This window comes from Hyaena hyaena, unplaced genomic scaffold, assembly GCF_003009895.1.
Source record: "Hyaena hyaena isolate Hyena2069 unplaced genomic scaffold, ASM300989v1 scaffold_4, whole genome shotgun sequence".
Lineage (NCBI taxonomy): Eukaryota > Metazoa > Chordata > Mammalia > Carnivora > Hyaenidae > Hyaena > Hyaena hyaena.
Genome location: NW_024080636.1, coordinates 1,574,585 through 1,592,715, shown reverse-complemented (window position 1 = coordinate 1,592,715; position 18,131 = coordinate 1,574,585). Strand labels below are relative to the sequence as shown.

The following is an 18,131-nucleotide window of genomic DNA, read 5'->3' as shown; positions in this document are numbered from 1 at the left end:
ATGTATGAGACCCTGGCATGTATTTATATTTTGAAAAAACTCACTAAATGGTCTAGGCAGATTGGCCATTTTCAATTTCTGTCATTTCTAGAACATATCTTAATCTTCTAAATAGTATAAAAGTCTCACTCCACCAACATCTTCATCTCACTCCACTTCATCTTTTAGATACTGAAGTCAATCATTTTACCAAAACTTAAACACACACACACACACACACACACACACACACACACACACACACACAAACTTCATGCTCAAGGCAGAACTACAACTAAACCCAGACTGAAAGATGGATACCTAATTGGGTTTGATGCTACTAAGGGAAGAAGATTCAGGAATTATTATCTAGCACCCACTCTAGAACCAAACTTTTCATCATTTTAAATATTGCTTACCAAGATACTTGACAATAACTATAGAGTCTCAGCCTATCATCATGTTTGATGATAAGGGGCAAACAAGTAAATGGTAAAAGCATTCTCCCAAATTGTGGGCCACACAGTTGTACTGAATACTTCCCAATGGATCTGTTCACTGTTGTAGTTGAAAGAAAACAAGTAAGTGGTTCTGGATATGTCAGACCAATCATTCTGACAAACCCAAGTCTGAATAATAGCCCTTTCTTAAAGCGCTACAAACTGTATCACATATCCAAAATTAATTGTGTCTAGGAATGTAACAATGTTAGAAATATAGGTTCTTAGAAATAATACTTCATTTGGCAGTAATTCTTCCTATTCTCTGATAAATTCCAGTGTTTATGTGAGTTGAACACCTTGTTCTTCTGCTAATGACAGCATTACTCCTATGGCAATGTCAGGGAACTGTTAATATCTTTCTAGCACAGGGGCGCCTGGGTGGCTCAGTCGGTTAAGCATCTGACTTTGGCTCAGGTCATGATCTCATGGTTCGTGGGTTTGAGCCCTGCGTGAGACTCTGTACTGACAGCTAGCTCAGAGCATGGAGGCTATCTTTGGATTCTATATCTCCCTCTCTCTCTCTGACCCTTTCCTGCTCATGCTGTCTCTCTCTCTCTCTCAGAAATAAATAAAACATTTAAAAAATATATATATCTTTCTCGCACAAATATAAAAAGTAGGTTCATAGTTCATAACTGTGCCATTTGCTTTCCTTCATAGAATTATTTTTTTCCCGCTTGGGTGATAAATGGAGGGCATGTTAGTGATCAAGGTGGATAAATTGACATTTTCTGTCTTTATAGACACAGTCCTTAGCACAAGGATGGCAATGTTTTCTGTATTGTTCCAATTTTAGTATGTGTGCTGCCGAAGCGAGCACTCAGGATGACAATGTTAAAAAAAAAGGAATGGGGGGTGTTTGACTGGCTCAGTCAGTAGAGCATATGGCCCTTGATCTCGGGGTTCTGAGTGTGAGCACCACATTGGGCGTAAAGAGTAAAAATAAATAAATAAATAGATAGATAGATAAATATATAGATAAATAAAAACACAAATAGATGAAGAAATCGTCTACAATGCTGATTTAAGGAAATAAGTTTTAGAAATCACTAGGACTTGAGGGAATCTAATTTTTTATTTCTATCTCAAGCAGCAGTAGCATAACTAGGACAGAATTCCTTTATCTCTGAGCCATTCTGCTGAATATTTTCCAGGTTACTCTTGTTTCAGCAAACTTGGGTAGGAGAAATCCAGAGGAAATAGCTCCCCAAAATTCAGAAAGAGCTAATCCAGTAATTTTATTTTATTTCTAAGAATTTATTTTAAGGAAATAATTGAGGGGCGCCTGGGTGGCTTAGTCGGTTAAGTGTCCGACTTTGACTCAGGTCATGATCTCACGGTTCGTGGGTTCAAGCCCCACGTCAGGCTCTGTGCTGACAGCTAGCTCAGAGCCTGGAGCCTGCTTCAGATTCTGTGTCTCCCTCTCTCTCTGACCCTCCCCTGCTCATGTGCTCGCTCTCTTTCTCAGAAATAAAAAAACATTAAAGAAAGAAAAATAAAAAAAAAAGGAAATAATTGGTATAGAGTGTGTACACACACACACACACACGTGTGTGCAACACACACACTTCTATATGAGAAATAAGTCTAGAAAGATAATATATACACCAAAATCTCAATAGTGGTCTTCTAGGAGTGGTGGGATTTTGAGTAATTAAAAAAAATCACTTTTATCTGTATTCTCTAGTTTTTCTATAATATACATGGACCTTGTGTAATAATTAGAGGAGGGACTGAGGTATTTTCCAAAAGTTTTAAGTACTTATAAGTACTAGGAAAATAGCTATGCCAAACACGAAACTTTTAGAAGCAAACCAAGTAACGGAGGATATAATTTCATACTCCACTGGCTCTGTGGAAGAAGTTTTTTAAAAAGTATTATAGGCTTTCTAATTTTTCTTAATAATTTACTTTCTCCACTCCAAACTATTTTACCACTTCCATATCTACATGGAAAAAGACCAATGATTAATACTTTGGATACTTATATAGTTTCTGCCTCCAAAAATTGTATATCTGGTTTTTTTAACCTTGATGATTCTGTTTTAAAATTCTATTCCTTCTTATTCCAATGTCTAAAATCCTATGGGCAGAAGAGCAAAAATTAAGGCAAGCATTCCTTTCCCCCATAGCTGAAAAGAACATATGTATATGTATGAATGTGAACATATATTTTTAGTTATAATCATTTTTATATAGTTATCATGCACATAACATACATAGCCAACTGTTTAGACGCAAAGGCCATCATCCTGACAATATGATTACTAGTTTCAAGGCCTAGAAAATGCAGCTCACCATGTAAAAATACCTAACCACGAGAAATCAGTAATTTTCAAAGCTGGTAAAACTTAATGTCAATTCTATTTCCTTTAAAAAAAAATTGAAGCTACAGGTAGGTTGACAGGTTAGAGAAATACTTAAATTAATACTAGGTGGATTGCTATTAAGCTTACCTTACAGCTTTGAAAAACTCTGATTTCCTGTGTGTTTCAGTGGTGAGCTGCATTTCCTGAGTCTCAGCCGATTTCCCAGCAGGAATTCCAGTCTGATGAAGAATCAGCAAAAGGAAGCCCTCACTGAGAGACACACTGGTATCATTCACTGAGTGGAGATAGTGAAAGAGTAACATATTTCTAAAGGCAATCTAGATTTTTAGTATATATGCTTACAAAGTAAATACAGATTACCTTCCCATGGCAGAAGCGATGATTAATTTCCCTTGAAAACCCGACAGCTTTTTCTACAAAGTATTTGGTTTTACCCTACTTACCTCTTTGTGATGATTTTCACTGACTACAGTTCATCCCTTAACTGCCTTTTTATCATTGTTATCGTCTCCCAAAGGTGTGAAAATCAAATCTGGAAATCTAATGTAATCTATATAGCAATATTTTTGTTAAAGAAAATGAAATGAACATTTATTTTTTTTAAATATTTTTTAATGTTTTATTTATTTCTGAGAGAGAAAAACAGAGTGAGCAGGGGAGGGACAGAGAGAGAGGGAGACACAATCTGAAACAGGCTCCAGGCTCTGCGCTAGCTGCCAGCACAGAGCCCGATGAGGGGCTCGAACCCACAAACCATGAGATCATGACCTGAGCCAAAGTCGGACGCTTAACCCACTGAGCCACCCAGGTGCCCCTGAAATGAACATTTAGTACTTTGAAGAAATACACGTTTTCTTTCTTATTTTTTAAAGTAGGCTCCATGCCCAGTGTGGGGCTTGAACTCATGACCCCAAGATTAAGAGTTGCACGCTCCATCAACGGAGCCCACTGGGCACCCAAGAAAAACATATTTTCTAAAATGTCTTTAACACAGCAGTTCACAAGGAATTAATAGTTTGAATACAGTTCTAGCAATGATGTCTTAGAAAGTAATATAACCTTTAAAACATTCTGATATATATACTTTTCATCAATGATTCTGAATTGTAAAACTTACTGTATTTATTATTCTAGGTACTGCTGTCAACACAGTACCAGCAAGCACATGTTGCTTTTTAAGTTTAAAATTAATTTAATGAAAATAAAAGTAAAAAATATAGTTTCTCAATTGCACTGGCAACATTATAAGTATATAATAGCCACTTGAGGCTAGTGGATACTGTACTGGGCAGCTAGACCTAGAACATTTACACTGCTGGGAAACAAAACCTATTGGATAGCACAGTTCTAAATAAAACATCTAAAGAGAGAGAGTTATTATAGTTAAAAGGGCTTACCTGGTCTAAGGAGGTGTGGGTGTGTGAAGGGGCTAGGCTGGCCTAAGTATCGGTTTGGAATTCTCCTCTCTGGGATGGGCTGGAGAGAGTATCTTCGCTGAGAACACGACATGCATCCTGAAGGAAAAATAACGAGAGTAGAATGGAACAATAAGCAAGAAAGTCCTGCAGTATATACACATTTATCAATTTCTAGCAGTTGGATGCTTTAGAAAAATGCAAATTAGTATCTCCTTCAATGTTTATATGGCCCTCCCTCTATGCCAGTCAGGGCCTGTCTTGGGCTCTAGGAAAACAGAAATGAGATCATTTTTTACCCTTAGTGACTTCAGTCTACTGTAGTATAATAGAGGTACATATACACAAATTATGACTATGGTATTAATAAGGAACTATGGGAACAGAAGGAAGACAAGAAACAGCAAGGAAGGGGTTAGGAAGTATTTCACAGAGGTAGTGTGAAGCTGTGTCCTAAAATTCAGAAAAAGAGAATTAATATTTTTATTGAGAATATATGAAGTATGAGAAAACATGCTATCTCATTTCATCTTGGAACGTTAGAGGTCGATAAAATAATGTATAAAAATGCTTAACCATAGTACACAACAAACACTAATATTAGCATTCATTCAACAAGATTAAGCATGTGACTAGAACACATGCTGGAGAAAGAAAAGAATGAGGACTATTTGCTCTGGTCTTTAAAGAACATACAATTTAAACTGGAGGTGAGGTGAGACAAAACATTCAAACACGACCTGGTGAACGCCATGGTGGATTCATTCATAAGGTTTTTTGAGAGCACAAAGACTAAAACAACGCTGTGGGATGGGTGCAATGACAAAGACATGGTGCTCTGGGGAACACAGAGAAGCACACAAAAGGGTGTTGGTGTGGGACTGTAGAAGTAGGTGATGCCTGCTCTGAATAAGAATTAGTCAAGGCTGTCTAGCTGGCTCAGTGGGTAGAGCATGTGACTTGATTTCGGGGTTTTAAGAGCTCCAAGTTGGTGTAGAGATTACTTAAAAATAAAATCTTAAAAAAAAAAAGAAGCAGGGGCAGCTGGGTGGCTCAGTCGGTTAACCACGCAACTTCGGCTCAGGTCATGATCTCACTTTTTGTGGGTTCGAGCCTCGCATCGGGCTCTGTACTGACAGCTAGCTCAGAGCCTGAAGTTTGCTTCAGATTCTGTGTCTCCCTCTCTCTCTGACCCTCCCCTGTTCATGCTGTATCTCTCTCAGAAATAAATAAAACATTAAAAAAACTTTTAAAAAGAATCTTAAATGTTAACTCTGAATTAAATTTACAGAGGATTACTGAACAAAATTATAGCCTCTTGGATGATTAAAAATACAGAAATGGTAAAGATTTCTAGGTAGTATGAAAATACAGTCAAAAATAGTGAAAAATGAGAAAAAGGACAAAACATGTATTTCCTAGAATCTTTAGATTCCAGGATTCTAAATCTAAAGATTCTAGGATTAGAATCTTTAGAATGCTTAGAAAATGTACAGAATACATATTAGGGAATATGTCCAGTCTATATAAATTGAAAGCTTAATAAAGATAAGGCAAGCAATTTACAAAAATAAAGGGGACGGAGGAACTTGCTAGAGGACAATACAGGGTTGTAATCAACAAAATCCAGACGTGGGAAACACTGTAGGACAAAGAACTCTGTTTCTTGCACATAAGTTTTATAGCAGGTACCGATAGTAAGAGATGGAAGGAGGAATCTGTAGATTAAGAACACCTTAAAAAATATTATCAACCAACTGTATTACATGAGCCTTATATGGATGCCAATTCAAGCAACAAATTGTCTAACAAGTATCCACTCATATTATTTACTATATTTGCAAAAAAAATTAGAAATTTGGACAATAATTGTATATTTGATAGCATTACAGAAGTAATATTTACTTCTTTAAGGTGTGATAAAAGTGTTGTGGTATGTTAAAATCACATACCTTTTAGACTGAAATATTTATAGATGAAGTGATATGATCTGGAATTTGTCTTAAAATAGCAAGGGGTAGGTGGGTTGGGGAGAGGATGAAAGGGGATTTGGATGAAAGAAGTCTGGCCATGAGCTGATAATTGTTGAAGCTGGGTGATAGGTACATGGGAGTCCATTATATACTACTCTATCTACTTGTATAGGTTTGAAACTTTTCATGACAAAATAAAAGGAACAAAAAAGGATGAGTTAAGCATAGAGAAAAATGAAGGAAGGAAGTACACAGTCATCTGAAAGGCAATCCAAGACAGTTAAAGGCAGCATGGTATAGTAGGAAAAAAATGCCAGTTCTATGATCTATGTGATTTCGGCATGTTACACAAATTCCTTTGCACCACTTCTTTACCCACAGGTAATAATGCAGTTAATATTAGGTAGTGGCTTTCAAGCTTGTGAAAGCAAGACCTGCAGTAAGAAACATATTTTCCGTGGTAACCTAGTATACACATATAAATAGGATATAAACATTTCACTAAATACTATTCTGACTTTTTCTGACCTATTTCATTAAAAAGTTTCTCAGTGTACTAACATACTCACATGATTTTATTACTACAATGTCTTGAATGGTGGCCTCCAAAAGTTATTTCCACACCTTTTTTTTTTTTAAGTTTATTTGAGAGTGAGAGTGTGAGCTGGGCAGGGGCAGAGGGAGAGGGAGGGAGAGAATCCCAAGTAGGCTCTGTGTTGATAGTGTCTGACAGTGTAGAGCCTGATCTGGGGTTCAAACTCATGAACTGTGAGATCACAACCTGAGCTGAAATCAAGAGTTGGTTGCTTACATGACAGAGCCACACAGGTGCCCTGATATGTCCACGTATTAATCCCCAGAACCTGTGATTGCTGATTTATTTGGAAAAAGGGTTTTTGCAGATGTAATAAAAGATCCTGAAATGAAGACATCCTCTGGATCATCTGGGTAGGCCCTAAATTCAATGACAATTCCTTTTATAAGAGGAATGCAGTGAGAGAGATTTGAGACAGGCAGACAAGAGAAAACAGAAGAGGAAGAAGTAATGGAGGCATGTGGAAGTTGAAATTGGAGTGATGTGGCCACAAGCCAAAGAACAGCTGCAGCCACCAGAAGCTGAAGAGGTGAAGAACAGATTCTCTCCTAGAGCCCTTGGAAGGAATACAGCCCTGCTGACACTTGATTTCAGATCTGTGGCCCCCAGAACTGTGGAAGAATTGTTATTTTAAGCCCCCATGTTTATGGTAATTTGTTATGGCAGCCTCAGGAAACCAATATGATGACCTACTAAGAGTACAACTTGTCACTGGAAAACACTGCACTAACAGGCTGTAACTCTGTGCTGAGGGCGGCTCCAGTTTGGGAGGAGGAGGGATGTGAGGATGCTCAATACTTTTTAAGAGCATAAGGGAATCCTGAGACTAACATCAGGTTCCCTGCAGTGTTACCTGCAAACACCTGCAGAAATGACCTTTCTCTATGCATAGTGGCCTTTGGCCCACTTTATTTTTTAGGTATTTGACCCCTGACAGTTGTGTTTCTTGAAAGCAGAGAAGCCACAGGGAAGAGAAAGTAATGGGTTGTCCACATACAAGAATGTGTTGGGACAGTGACTGGGATGGAGAATTATGAAGAAAAGGAATACAATTAGCAGTTTAGCAGAACTACCTGTGTTTTTTTCACCTATAAACAAACTCCTGTCCTAATAAAAGCTCGATTATAGCAGCTTATTAATCAAAGTTCATCATAGGATGCAGCTCCACTTTTCCTAATTACAACTAATAAAGGTATAGTATGTTTAATACTTTCAAATCTCAGCATCATTGCTAATAATAAAGATCATGATGACAGCTAACATTACTATTGTTTATTATATTCCGAAAATATTCTAAGGACTTGTATGTATTAACTTATTTAATCCTTATAGTTGTGTAATGTAACTACTATTCTAAACTTTTAATTTATTTTTGAACTAGTAACATGTTCATATGGATCAAAGCTCAAAAGATATAGTAGACTGACAGGGAAAAGCCTTCCTCCCACACCTGTCCCCAAGTTAACCTGTATCCCTTCCTTGAGACAGCCAGTATTTTCACTTTTGTTGAAATCATACCTATTTTCGTTGAAACGGTATCTATATACCCTTTAAACAAATAGTAGCATGTATGCTTGACGTAGATGTTATTACAGCACTGCCCATTTAAAGGTGAGAAAAAACGATACACAGAAGAATTAAGAAACTGGCCCAAGATGAAAAATTACTGAGACAGAACTAAGATTTGAACAATCTATTTATAGAGCCATAACCATTAGACTCTATGTCTACACCACCATTTTGGCAATAAAATAATTGAATGTAAAATGTTAACCAATTCTCTTTTTAAGAAAATGTTAGTTTATTTTTGAGAGAGAGAGAGAGAGAGAGGGAGGGAGAGAGAGAGGGAGAGAGGGAGAGAGGGAGGGAGGGAGAGAGAATGAGTGGGGGAGGGGCAGAGAGAGAGAGGGAGACACAGAATTCAAAGCAGGCTCCAGACTCTGAGCTGTCAGCACACAGCCTGATGTGGGGACTCAAACCCACAGACCAGGAGATTATGACCTGAGCCGAAGTTGGACGCTTGACGGACCAAGTCACTCAGGTGCCTCTCTCAATTCTCTCCTTTTTTATGTTCAAATAAAGTAATACTAGAATATCTAATCCATTTATTTTGGACCACTTCCTAGTACAGGAAGCTTAAGTCTAACAAATGTAATTAAACAATACCTTTACCTACATTTATGTAAACAGGGTTTTTTTTTTTTTGCTCAATATCATTTGGTTGGTAGCAAAAATGGTATGTTGAGTCCTATTTCTAAGTCCTATTTGATTCAAAGTAGAGCCAGTTCCTTAGTACAGACACTCCTCAAATCACCTGGACTACTACATCTCCTAATGGGTCTGCCTTTCTTGGATCTTGTCTCTCTTGTACAACTTATCTATAGCTATGCTATTTCCAAAATGATCTCTCTAGTCCTTTGCCTGAATGTCCTCAAAAGTACTGTCAACTAATTCATGTTTAAATTCAGGATCTGTCCTTAACTTTCTAGCTTCCTACACTAACAGTATATGCCCAGAATTTTCTCTTTCAGAATACACTACAAACCCTAGTTTAGCACCCTTCATGATCTGCCCCGTCTACTCCTCTAGCCTAATAATCCTCAAAAGAGCATTATTACAGCCACACTTGATGAGCCCCAGTTAATTAGTCTGTACTGTAACAGTATTTGCCTTAGAAAATACAGTTCTCCTGTCTAAAAATGGCTTTTGCCTGCTTCCATGAGCTCAAAAATTAGCTCAAACATCACTTATTCTAGGAAGCCTTCTCACTTTTTTTTTTTTTAACGTTTATTTATTTTTGAGAGACAGAGCGTGAATGAGGGAGGAACACAGAGAAAGGGAGACACAGAATCTGAAGCAGGTTGCAGGCTTCAAGCTGTCAGCACAGAGCCCAATGTGAGGCTTGAACTCACCAACTGTGAGATCATGACCTGAGCTGAAGTCGGGTGTTTAACCAACCGAGCCACCCAGGCACCCCGGAAGCTTTCTCTTACAATTCCCTATCCTTATTGTTTCTAATGTAAATGTCCCTCATTATGTTCCCATGCTTACTTCTGTTTTAATACCTACTATACTGCGCATAGTAGCTTATTAGTTTGCCAGTCCACTATAAACTTTTGGAAGGCAGGAATCATTTGTTCTTTGACTTTATTTCCCCAGTGAGTAGGCTGGGATATATTCTGAAGGCCACAAGTCAACAAGTCTGCCTTTTGATTAGCTGCAAGGAGTGAAGAAAAAAAGAAATGAAGACAATTCTCAGGTTTTTTTTTTTTTTTTGCCTAAATAACAGGATAGATGGTTGTACCATTAAATGAAATTGCAAAGACTGAGATACTTATTGGATATTCCAAAAGAGAGTTCAAACAGGCAATCTGAAGTTCAGGGGAAACTAACAGGCTAGATATATGAAGTAAGATGTTCTAAGTACATAGATGGTATCTAAAGCCTTGGGACTGGATATTTTCTACACAGAACTGTGTAGGTCAAGTCTAGTTACTATTATAATGTGAGAAGGAAAAGCACAGGAGAAAGGAAGCAAGCTAGAGGAAACTGGTTTTTAGAAAGTTAAACTAGAGGAAGTGCTCACCCACATGAGGACAAGCACCGGATTTGGCAGCACAGAAGTCACTGGAAAGCCTGACAAGAATAGTTTTATTTAAAAATTTTTTTCTAATGTTTATTTGGCACACACACACACACACACGCGCGCGCGCACACACCCCATGAGTGGGGAGGGGCAGAAAAAGAGGGAGATACAGAATCCAAAACAGGCTCTAGGCTCCAAGCTATAAGCACAGAGCCTGATATGGGGCTTGAACTGGTGAACTGTGAGATCATGATCTAAGCCAAAGTCAGATGCTTAACTGACTGAACCACCCAGGTGCCCCTTACTTATTTTTTAAATGTTTATTTATTGAGAGAGAGCGAGAGCGAGAGAGAGAGAGAGAGAGAGAGCACGCATNCTTACGTATTTTTTAAATGTTAGTTTATTGAGAGAGAGCGAGAGCGAGAGAGAGAGAGAGAGAGAGAGCACGGGGGGGGGGGGGGGGGGGGGGCAAAGAGAGAGGATCCCAAGCAAACTCAGTGCTGTCAGCACGGAGGCCAGCCTGAAGTGGGGCTGGACCTCATAAACTACAGAGGGCTGAAATCAAGAGTCTGTCGCTCAACCGACTGAGCCACCCAGGCAACCTGAACAATGTTAGCAGAGTATGAAAGATGAAATGAAAGACAAGCCAAAGTGGGTAAAGGTGGTCTAAAGGTACAAACTTCCAATTATATGATAATAAGGTATCATCTACAGCACAGTGGCTATAGTTAACAATTCTGCATTGTGTATTTGAAATTTGCTAAAAACACAGAACTTCAAAGTTCTTACCACAAGAAAAACAGGGTGCCTGGCTGGTTCAATCAGTAGAGTAGGAGTCTCTGATCTCGGGGTGGAGTTCAAGCCCCACACTGGACAGAGTTTACTTAAAATAGGTTTTATCACAAGAGAAAAATGGTAACTATGTGAAGTAATGGATGATAACTAAACTTATTTTGGTAATCATTTTACTATATATACATTTATCAGTCACATATATGACATACACCAATATATGTCAATATATATATTTACTGTTACTAATACACATATACATACACTATATATACACAAATCATTGTTGTACACCTTAAACATATGTTATATGTAATTATATTTCAGTAAGACTGGGAGGAAAAAGTAGACGCCAGATTGGAATGTGCCAGCGAAAGAATAGGATGGAAGAAGGCAGAAACATTAAGGAGAGATGATAATTTTGAGAAGTTTTACTGTAAAGGAATGAGAGAAAATGACATAACAGCTGGAAGGGGCGATAGATCAAGGGAGGGGGAATAATTATAAGCAAATCCTTGTTTTATATCTTCCGACTCTATTGAAGTTAATTTTTCAATGTTTTTTTTCAATTATATAAATTCCTTGAGAGCAGAATTTTCTATTTTCTAACTCCTCTCTGTATCACAGGTTCTCAATACATATTTGTAGAATGTCTAAAAACCTCAATTTCTAAACCCTGGTCCAAAAAATGCAGAAGAGTAGAAAGAATAAAATTTAGAATCAATTCAAGTTCAAATATCAGATTTTTCACTAATAAGCTGGATAGCCTTATACAAATGTATTTTAAGAACCTCACGTTTCTTTTGGGCACAAAATAGTTACTTTCTGGAATGCTGTTACAATTACATGAGGGACTGTGTAAGTCACTTGGTATATTGTGTTTGACCTAAAGATGGTACTCAAATAATTTTATTATTCTTTTTTTAAAAAATTTTTAAATGTTTTATTTATTTCCGAGAGAGACAGAGAGACAGCGTGACCAGGGGAGGGTCAGAGAGAGAGAGGGAGACACAGAATCCGAAGCAGGCTCTGGGCTCTGAGCTAGCTGTCAGCACAGAGCCCGACACGGGGCTTGAACCCACGAACTGTGAGATCATGACCTGAGCCGAAGTCGGACGCTTAACCAACTGAGCCACCCAGGCACCCCTTATTATTATTTTCAATGATGGGCAAATACAATCATGTATACACCCTACATACATGTATGCATATATACAATAGAGAATTGAAAAACCAACCTAGAGTAGCTCTCTGCCCCCATCCACTACCATTTTTTTTTTTGAGGGGGAGCATGTATCACAATATCTCAAATAATCTCATTTGTTTTCTTATTATTTATACCTCATTAATGTAAACACCATGAGGGGCGCCTGGGTGGCTCAGTTGGTTAAGCGTCCGACTTCGGCTCAGGTCATGATCTCATGGTTCGTGAGTTCAAGCCCCGTATCAGGCTCTGTGCTGACAGCTAGCTCAGAGCCTGGAGCCTGCTTCAGATTCTGTATCTCCCTTTCTCTCTGACCCTCCCCTGCTCAAGCTATCTCTTTGTCTCTCTCAGAAATAAAAACATTTAAAAAAATTTAAACACCATGAAAATCACTATTTTTAAATATTATCATCATCAGTGATTAAAACTGTACCTTACGCAAAGTAGGAATTCTATTCAGTATACCTTTCAAAAACTTTACTTTTAAAGTTGTAAACTTTTAAGTGGGTAAAGATACCATCATCTCAAATGATTCAACACTGGCATGCAGAAAGCTTGTATTTCATGCTACTCCCTCCAGGAAGCCTTCCCTGAAACACCCCAAGTCTGGGCTAGGTGTCTCTCATATGATTGCTTAGCATCCAGTGCTTCCCCCATCACAGTCTGTAATCAAGTTGTGTTTCCTATGGAATTGTCTCTTGACTGAAATAAATTATGTCAACTACTTGAATACTTTTTCACGTAGTTCTCAATTTCTACATTTTTCAAAAGCAAAACACAGAACTAGAAAGTTATTAAGGCTCAGCAGCCTGACGGTCATATCATGCAAGGGGCATGCTGTGGCTATCAACAGCAGATTCCACTAGTTTATGAGGCATTGTTGGAGGCCTCCAGGAAAAATACAGGGGAAACAGTCTGGAGGGTTCAGGACAGTCTGGTAGGGCTCTGGACTAGCTTTATTAGGAAGGTCTAGTCCCTACCCAACCCCCAGAATGACACCATAATGCAAACGTCTCTGACATAAGCTGGTAACTCTGCTTGCCACATAATCAGTGTCCTATGGTCTCCTAGCAGTGTCCATGGTAGTAACACTGTCTTCAAGGTAAAAAGTGCCGATCTGCAGTCACTGCCTCTACCACCACCGCCAGGAGAGCTTGAGCTGAGAGGAAGCTACGGTTCTCACTACTCAGACCCAGAACACCCCCTTCCAATGACCTGTTAAAACATGGTGGATTACTATGAAGTTCTAGGAGTGCAGAGATATGCTTCACCTGAGGACATTAAAAAGGCTTATCATAAAGTGGCACTTAAATGGCACCCTGATAAAAATCCAGAAAATAAAGAAGAAGCTGAGAGAAAATTCAAAGAAGTAGCTGAGGCATATGAAATATTATCAAATAACGAAAAACGGGACATTTATGATAAATATGGCCAGGAAGCATTAAATGGTGGAAGCAGATGTCATTTTGATGATTCTTTTGAGTATGGCTTCACATTTTATAAGCCAGATGATGCCTTTAGAAAAAATTTTGATGAAAGGGATCCGTTTTCATTTCATTTCTTTGAAGACTCACTTGAGGACCTTTTAAATAGTCCAAGAAGCTCCTATGGAAGCAGGGGTACCTTCAGAGAATATCCAGTTTTTGAGAGATTTTCTTCATATGATACAGGATATACACCATATGGTTCATTGGGCCATGAGGGCCTTAATTCATTCTCCTCCTTGGCATTTGAAAATAGTAGGATGGGCAACTACAGACCCGTTAAAACTTTGGGTAAGACTGTTAATGGCAGAAATACAAATACACAGAGAATTATTGAGGATGATCGAGAAAGAGAAGTTGAAGATGATGGCAAGCTGAGGTCCTTCCTTATAAATGGTGTGGCAGATGAAGAGCACTTTGCAGAAGAATGCAGCTGGAGAAGACAGTCATTTAACAATTCTTCACCAAAGTCCTACAGCCCCAAACATGTAACTCAATATACTTTTGTGGACAATGATGAGCAAGATATGGCTTGGGTCACCAGCAACTGGGATCCCTCTATTTTCTCAGCAGGATTCAAAGAAGGTGGTAAGAGGAAAAAAAAGAAGCATAAAGAGGTGCAGAAGAAGAAGTCAACCAAAAGGAATCATTAAACTGACTCTTCAGACAACTATGTTCATATAACAATTGAACACGACTCTGTGTGTTTTGGTTAATCAGAGTTTTGTAGATAACATTTGTTTAAAACTATACAAATATTATGTTTTTAACACGTTTAACAGGATTGTGGACATGTGGCCAATGTCGTTTAGATTAGGTATGTCAGAAAAAGATGACTTTGTGGTGACAGTGATGTTAAGAATTTGGAAAACAGGAAATACTATTTTACTGTTTCTGAGTTGAACATTTACAAATCAGAGTTTTTCTTTAGCAGAATTTATGATCTTTTCATTCCTTTTATCTATTTAAAACTATTTGACAAACTTCTGAAATATGTATAGCATTAGGAGCTAAAAATTTATTATAATACACAGGTACAGACTATATAATTATTCATGAAATGACTTTTTTCCCAATACAGAGCATTGTGCACATAAATACATTATAAATAAAAATTAAAGTATAAAGTATTTTCAGAGAGGCTAAAATGAGCAAATCAGAGAACTCTAGATGCTGGCGAGGATGTGGAGAAACGGGCACCCTCCTGCACTGTTGGTGGGAATGTAAACTGGTACAGCCCCTCTGGAAAACAGTGTGGAGGTTCCTCAGGAAACTAACAATAGAACTCCCTTATGACCCAGCAATAGCACTGCTAGGAATTTACCCAAGGGATACAGAAATGCTGAGGCATAGGAGCACGTGTACCCCAATGTTCATAGCAGCACTCTCCACAATAGCTAAAACATGGAAAGAGCCTAAGTGTCCATCAACAGATGAATGGATCAAGAAGATGTGGTTTATCTATACCATGGAATACTACATGGCAATGAGAAACAATGAAATCTGGCCATGTGTAGCAACATGGATGGACCTTGAGGGTGTTATGCTGAGCGAAATAAGTCAGGCAGAGAAGGACAAATACCATATGTTTGCACGTATAGGAGGATTAGGAGGAACTTGACGGAGGACCAAGGGGGAGAAGAAGGGCGGAAATGGTGGGGGAAAGGGAGAGAGGCAAACCATGAGAGACTCTTGAATGCTGACAAAAACTGAGGACTGAGGGATGTGGGGGGGGGGGGGGGATGGGCATGGAGGAGGGCACTTTGGGGATGAGCACTGAGTGTTATGTGGAAACTAATTTGACAATAAACTATTTGTAAAAAAAAAAAAAAAAAAAAAATAAAGTATAAAGTATTTTTTATTAAAAAAATTTTTTTAAATGATTTATTTCTGAGAGAGAGAGAGAGAGAGAGGGGAGACAGCATGAGTAGGGGAGGGCCAGAGAGAGAGGGAGACACAAAATCTGAAGCACGCTCCAGGCTCTGAGCTGTCAGCACAGAGGCTGACGCGGGGCCCAAACCTACGAACTGTGAGATCATGACTTGAGCCAAAGTCAGACGTTTAACAGACTGCGCCACCCAGGCACCCCTAGAAAGTTTTTTTTTTTTTTAAGTTAAAAATAGCAAGAGTAATATTTGCACTGGCTATTTTTACAGTGCACCTATTCACAACAGCCGAGAGGTGGAAGCAACCCAAATATCAGTGAATGAATATACATACATACAGTGGGATATTATTCAGCTTTAAAAGGAAACCCTGTTACATACTACAAAATGGGTAAACTTTGAAACATTACGGCAAGTGAAATAAGCCAGCCATAAAGACAAATACCTTATGTTCTACTTACAGAAGGTAAGAAATTCATAAAAACAAAGTAGAATTCTGGTTACTGAGACAAGGGAGGGAGAGGTTAATAGGTATAGTTTCAGACTTGCAAGATGAAAACATTTTGGAGGTTTGTTTCACAATACGTATTTTAAAACAATTAACACGGTAATTTTACGTTATGTGTATTTTACTACAATTAAAAAAAAGCTAGACTTATCCTGGATTTCTCAGAGCCATGTGGCTCTATCATGTATGGCAGGCCCCCAGGGAATCACTCCAGACAGGAAACTTTCTATTTTCTTTTTTAGTATATACTATGTACCAAGGATCTACAAATACATTACTCTAAAACACCTTTACCTATTTTGTGATAGGTAAATTACACTATAATTTAAGGTCACAATGGAAGAAAAATAAGTTACATCAGATGTTGAACACATGGTCTTAGCTAAATGTTTTCAGACATTTTAAATGTGCTTAATTTAATTTCAACACAATTACTTCTTAGTTTCCTCTATTTTATTTTCAAAATATATTACTTTTCAGTCTACGATTTTTATTTTTCATCCATTCAATGGTATATTTTGAGTACCTACTGCTTGTCAGGTACTTGGGATACAGTAATGAGCAAACACCAAAAATCTTAGCTGTCATGGAGTTTACAAGCTGGAGAAAGACAATAAACAAATACTAAATAAAATACAATGATAGTAATAGGTGTTAAGGAAAACGAAATGAAGTAGGAAAAAGGGACATAAATTTCAGAGTACGAGGGTTGAAGTTTTAATTAAGGTACTGAGGGAAAAGTGATGGCTAACACTGAGTAAAGATGTAAAGAAAGTGACGGAGGTTAGCCATTTGGATATTAAGTGAAAGAGGACAGGACGCCACTTAAGGATCTGAGCAGAAAAGTGACAATCTGACATATTTCAATAGGCTCACTCTGGCTGCTGTCAGAGAGAAAAGACTCAAAGTAAGCAGATGTACAAACAGGGAAATCCGGTCATTGCTGGAATTCAGGCAAGAGACTGTAAAAGCTTGTTCCAGGGTGGTGGACATAGGAGGGCAGGGGGAAGAGTGATCAAATTCTGGATATAGTCTAAAGGTAGGGCCAAACGGAATTTACTGATAGGCTGAATTTGGGTATGAAAGGAGTCAAGGTTTTTGGCTTTAGCAACTGAAAAAAGGGATTTGCTATTATCTTAGATAGGACTGTAGGTGTTGAGTTTTGGACATGCTGCGTTTGAGATGCCTGAATTTATTAACTGAAAATAATTTCTTGGATTGACTTGCGTGTTCCATATTCCTTGTCATCGCATTCTTAGGTTTCTTTTTCATTTTCAGCAAAAAGATCTATTATCGTATTATTTTAATCTTTTATCACTTAGAAATGTAATGACTGCAAGTTTTAATGTGACTAAAAGATGGTAACAAATGATCAAGCAAAACTAAAATCCAATCACCTTTGGCAAAATAGGCTCAGTGGCATTTAGCAATGCAACAGTTCTGGAAACCACAAAAGATAATAACATCTCCTCTCTAAATGATTGCTAGAGTAAGATGGGGGCTTTTGTTTAACTTTGTTTTGGCTGCTGGATAGGGAGGAAATTCTATAGGAAGGTCTGGGGACAATTTGCATTTAAAACTTATTTCCAGAAACTAAAATCATAAAAGCTTAGAGTATTTTAAATGCTTTTATAAAGTGTGGTATTTAGTAAATATCTGTCATGTATGTGGGACAACGCAGAGTTGGAAAAAATACAGTTTCCAAATAACAAAACCAAAAACCAGTATCTCTAAAAATATAAGAATGTACTGACCTGCCCTCCAGTCCATTTTCCACTCTTAAAAATTCAGATTTCATCTTACTCAATAGCTTAAGATTACTCAATGGTTTCCCACGGGCCAGAGGAGTGGGACTATACAAGACCCTTCATGAGCC

At 38.0% G+C, this 18,131-nt stretch overlaps 2 protein-coding genes across 4 annotated transcripts in view; one reads left to right on the top strand and one right to left on the bottom strand.

Annotated features, from left to right (window-relative positions):
• XPNPEP3 (X-prolyl aminopeptidase 3) overlaps positions 1-18,131 on the bottom strand; it is a 65,828-nt gene that overhangs the window by 44,703 nt on the left and 2,994 nt on the right. For 2 of the 3 annotated variants that reach the window (XM_039236146.1, XM_039236167.1), the window contains exon 2: positions 4,210-4,326. In XM_039236146.1, coding sequence (XP_039092077.1) covers positions 4,210-4,326 — 117 coding nt within the window. Of the gene's footprint in view, positions 1-2,938; positions 3,087-4,209; positions 4,327-18,131 lie in introns of those variants that run through there. The other variant, XM_039236156.1, reaches the window with a different exon arrangement.
• On the top strand, positions 13,488-14,577 carry DNAJB7 (DnaJ heat shock protein family (Hsp40) member B7). Its single transcript, XM_039236179.1, has one exon. It carries the CDS (start codon positions 13,603-13,605, stop codon positions 14,512-14,514), a length of 912 nt encoding a protein of 303 aa, XP_039092110.1. The 5' UTR covers positions 13,488-13,602; the 3' UTR covers positions 14,515-14,577.

Excerpts from the sequence above, each read along its gene's own strand:
- DNAJB7 (XM_039236179.1), top strand. The coding sequence starts at position 13,603 with ATGGTGGATTACTATGAAGTTCTAGGAGTGCAGAGATATGCTTCACCT.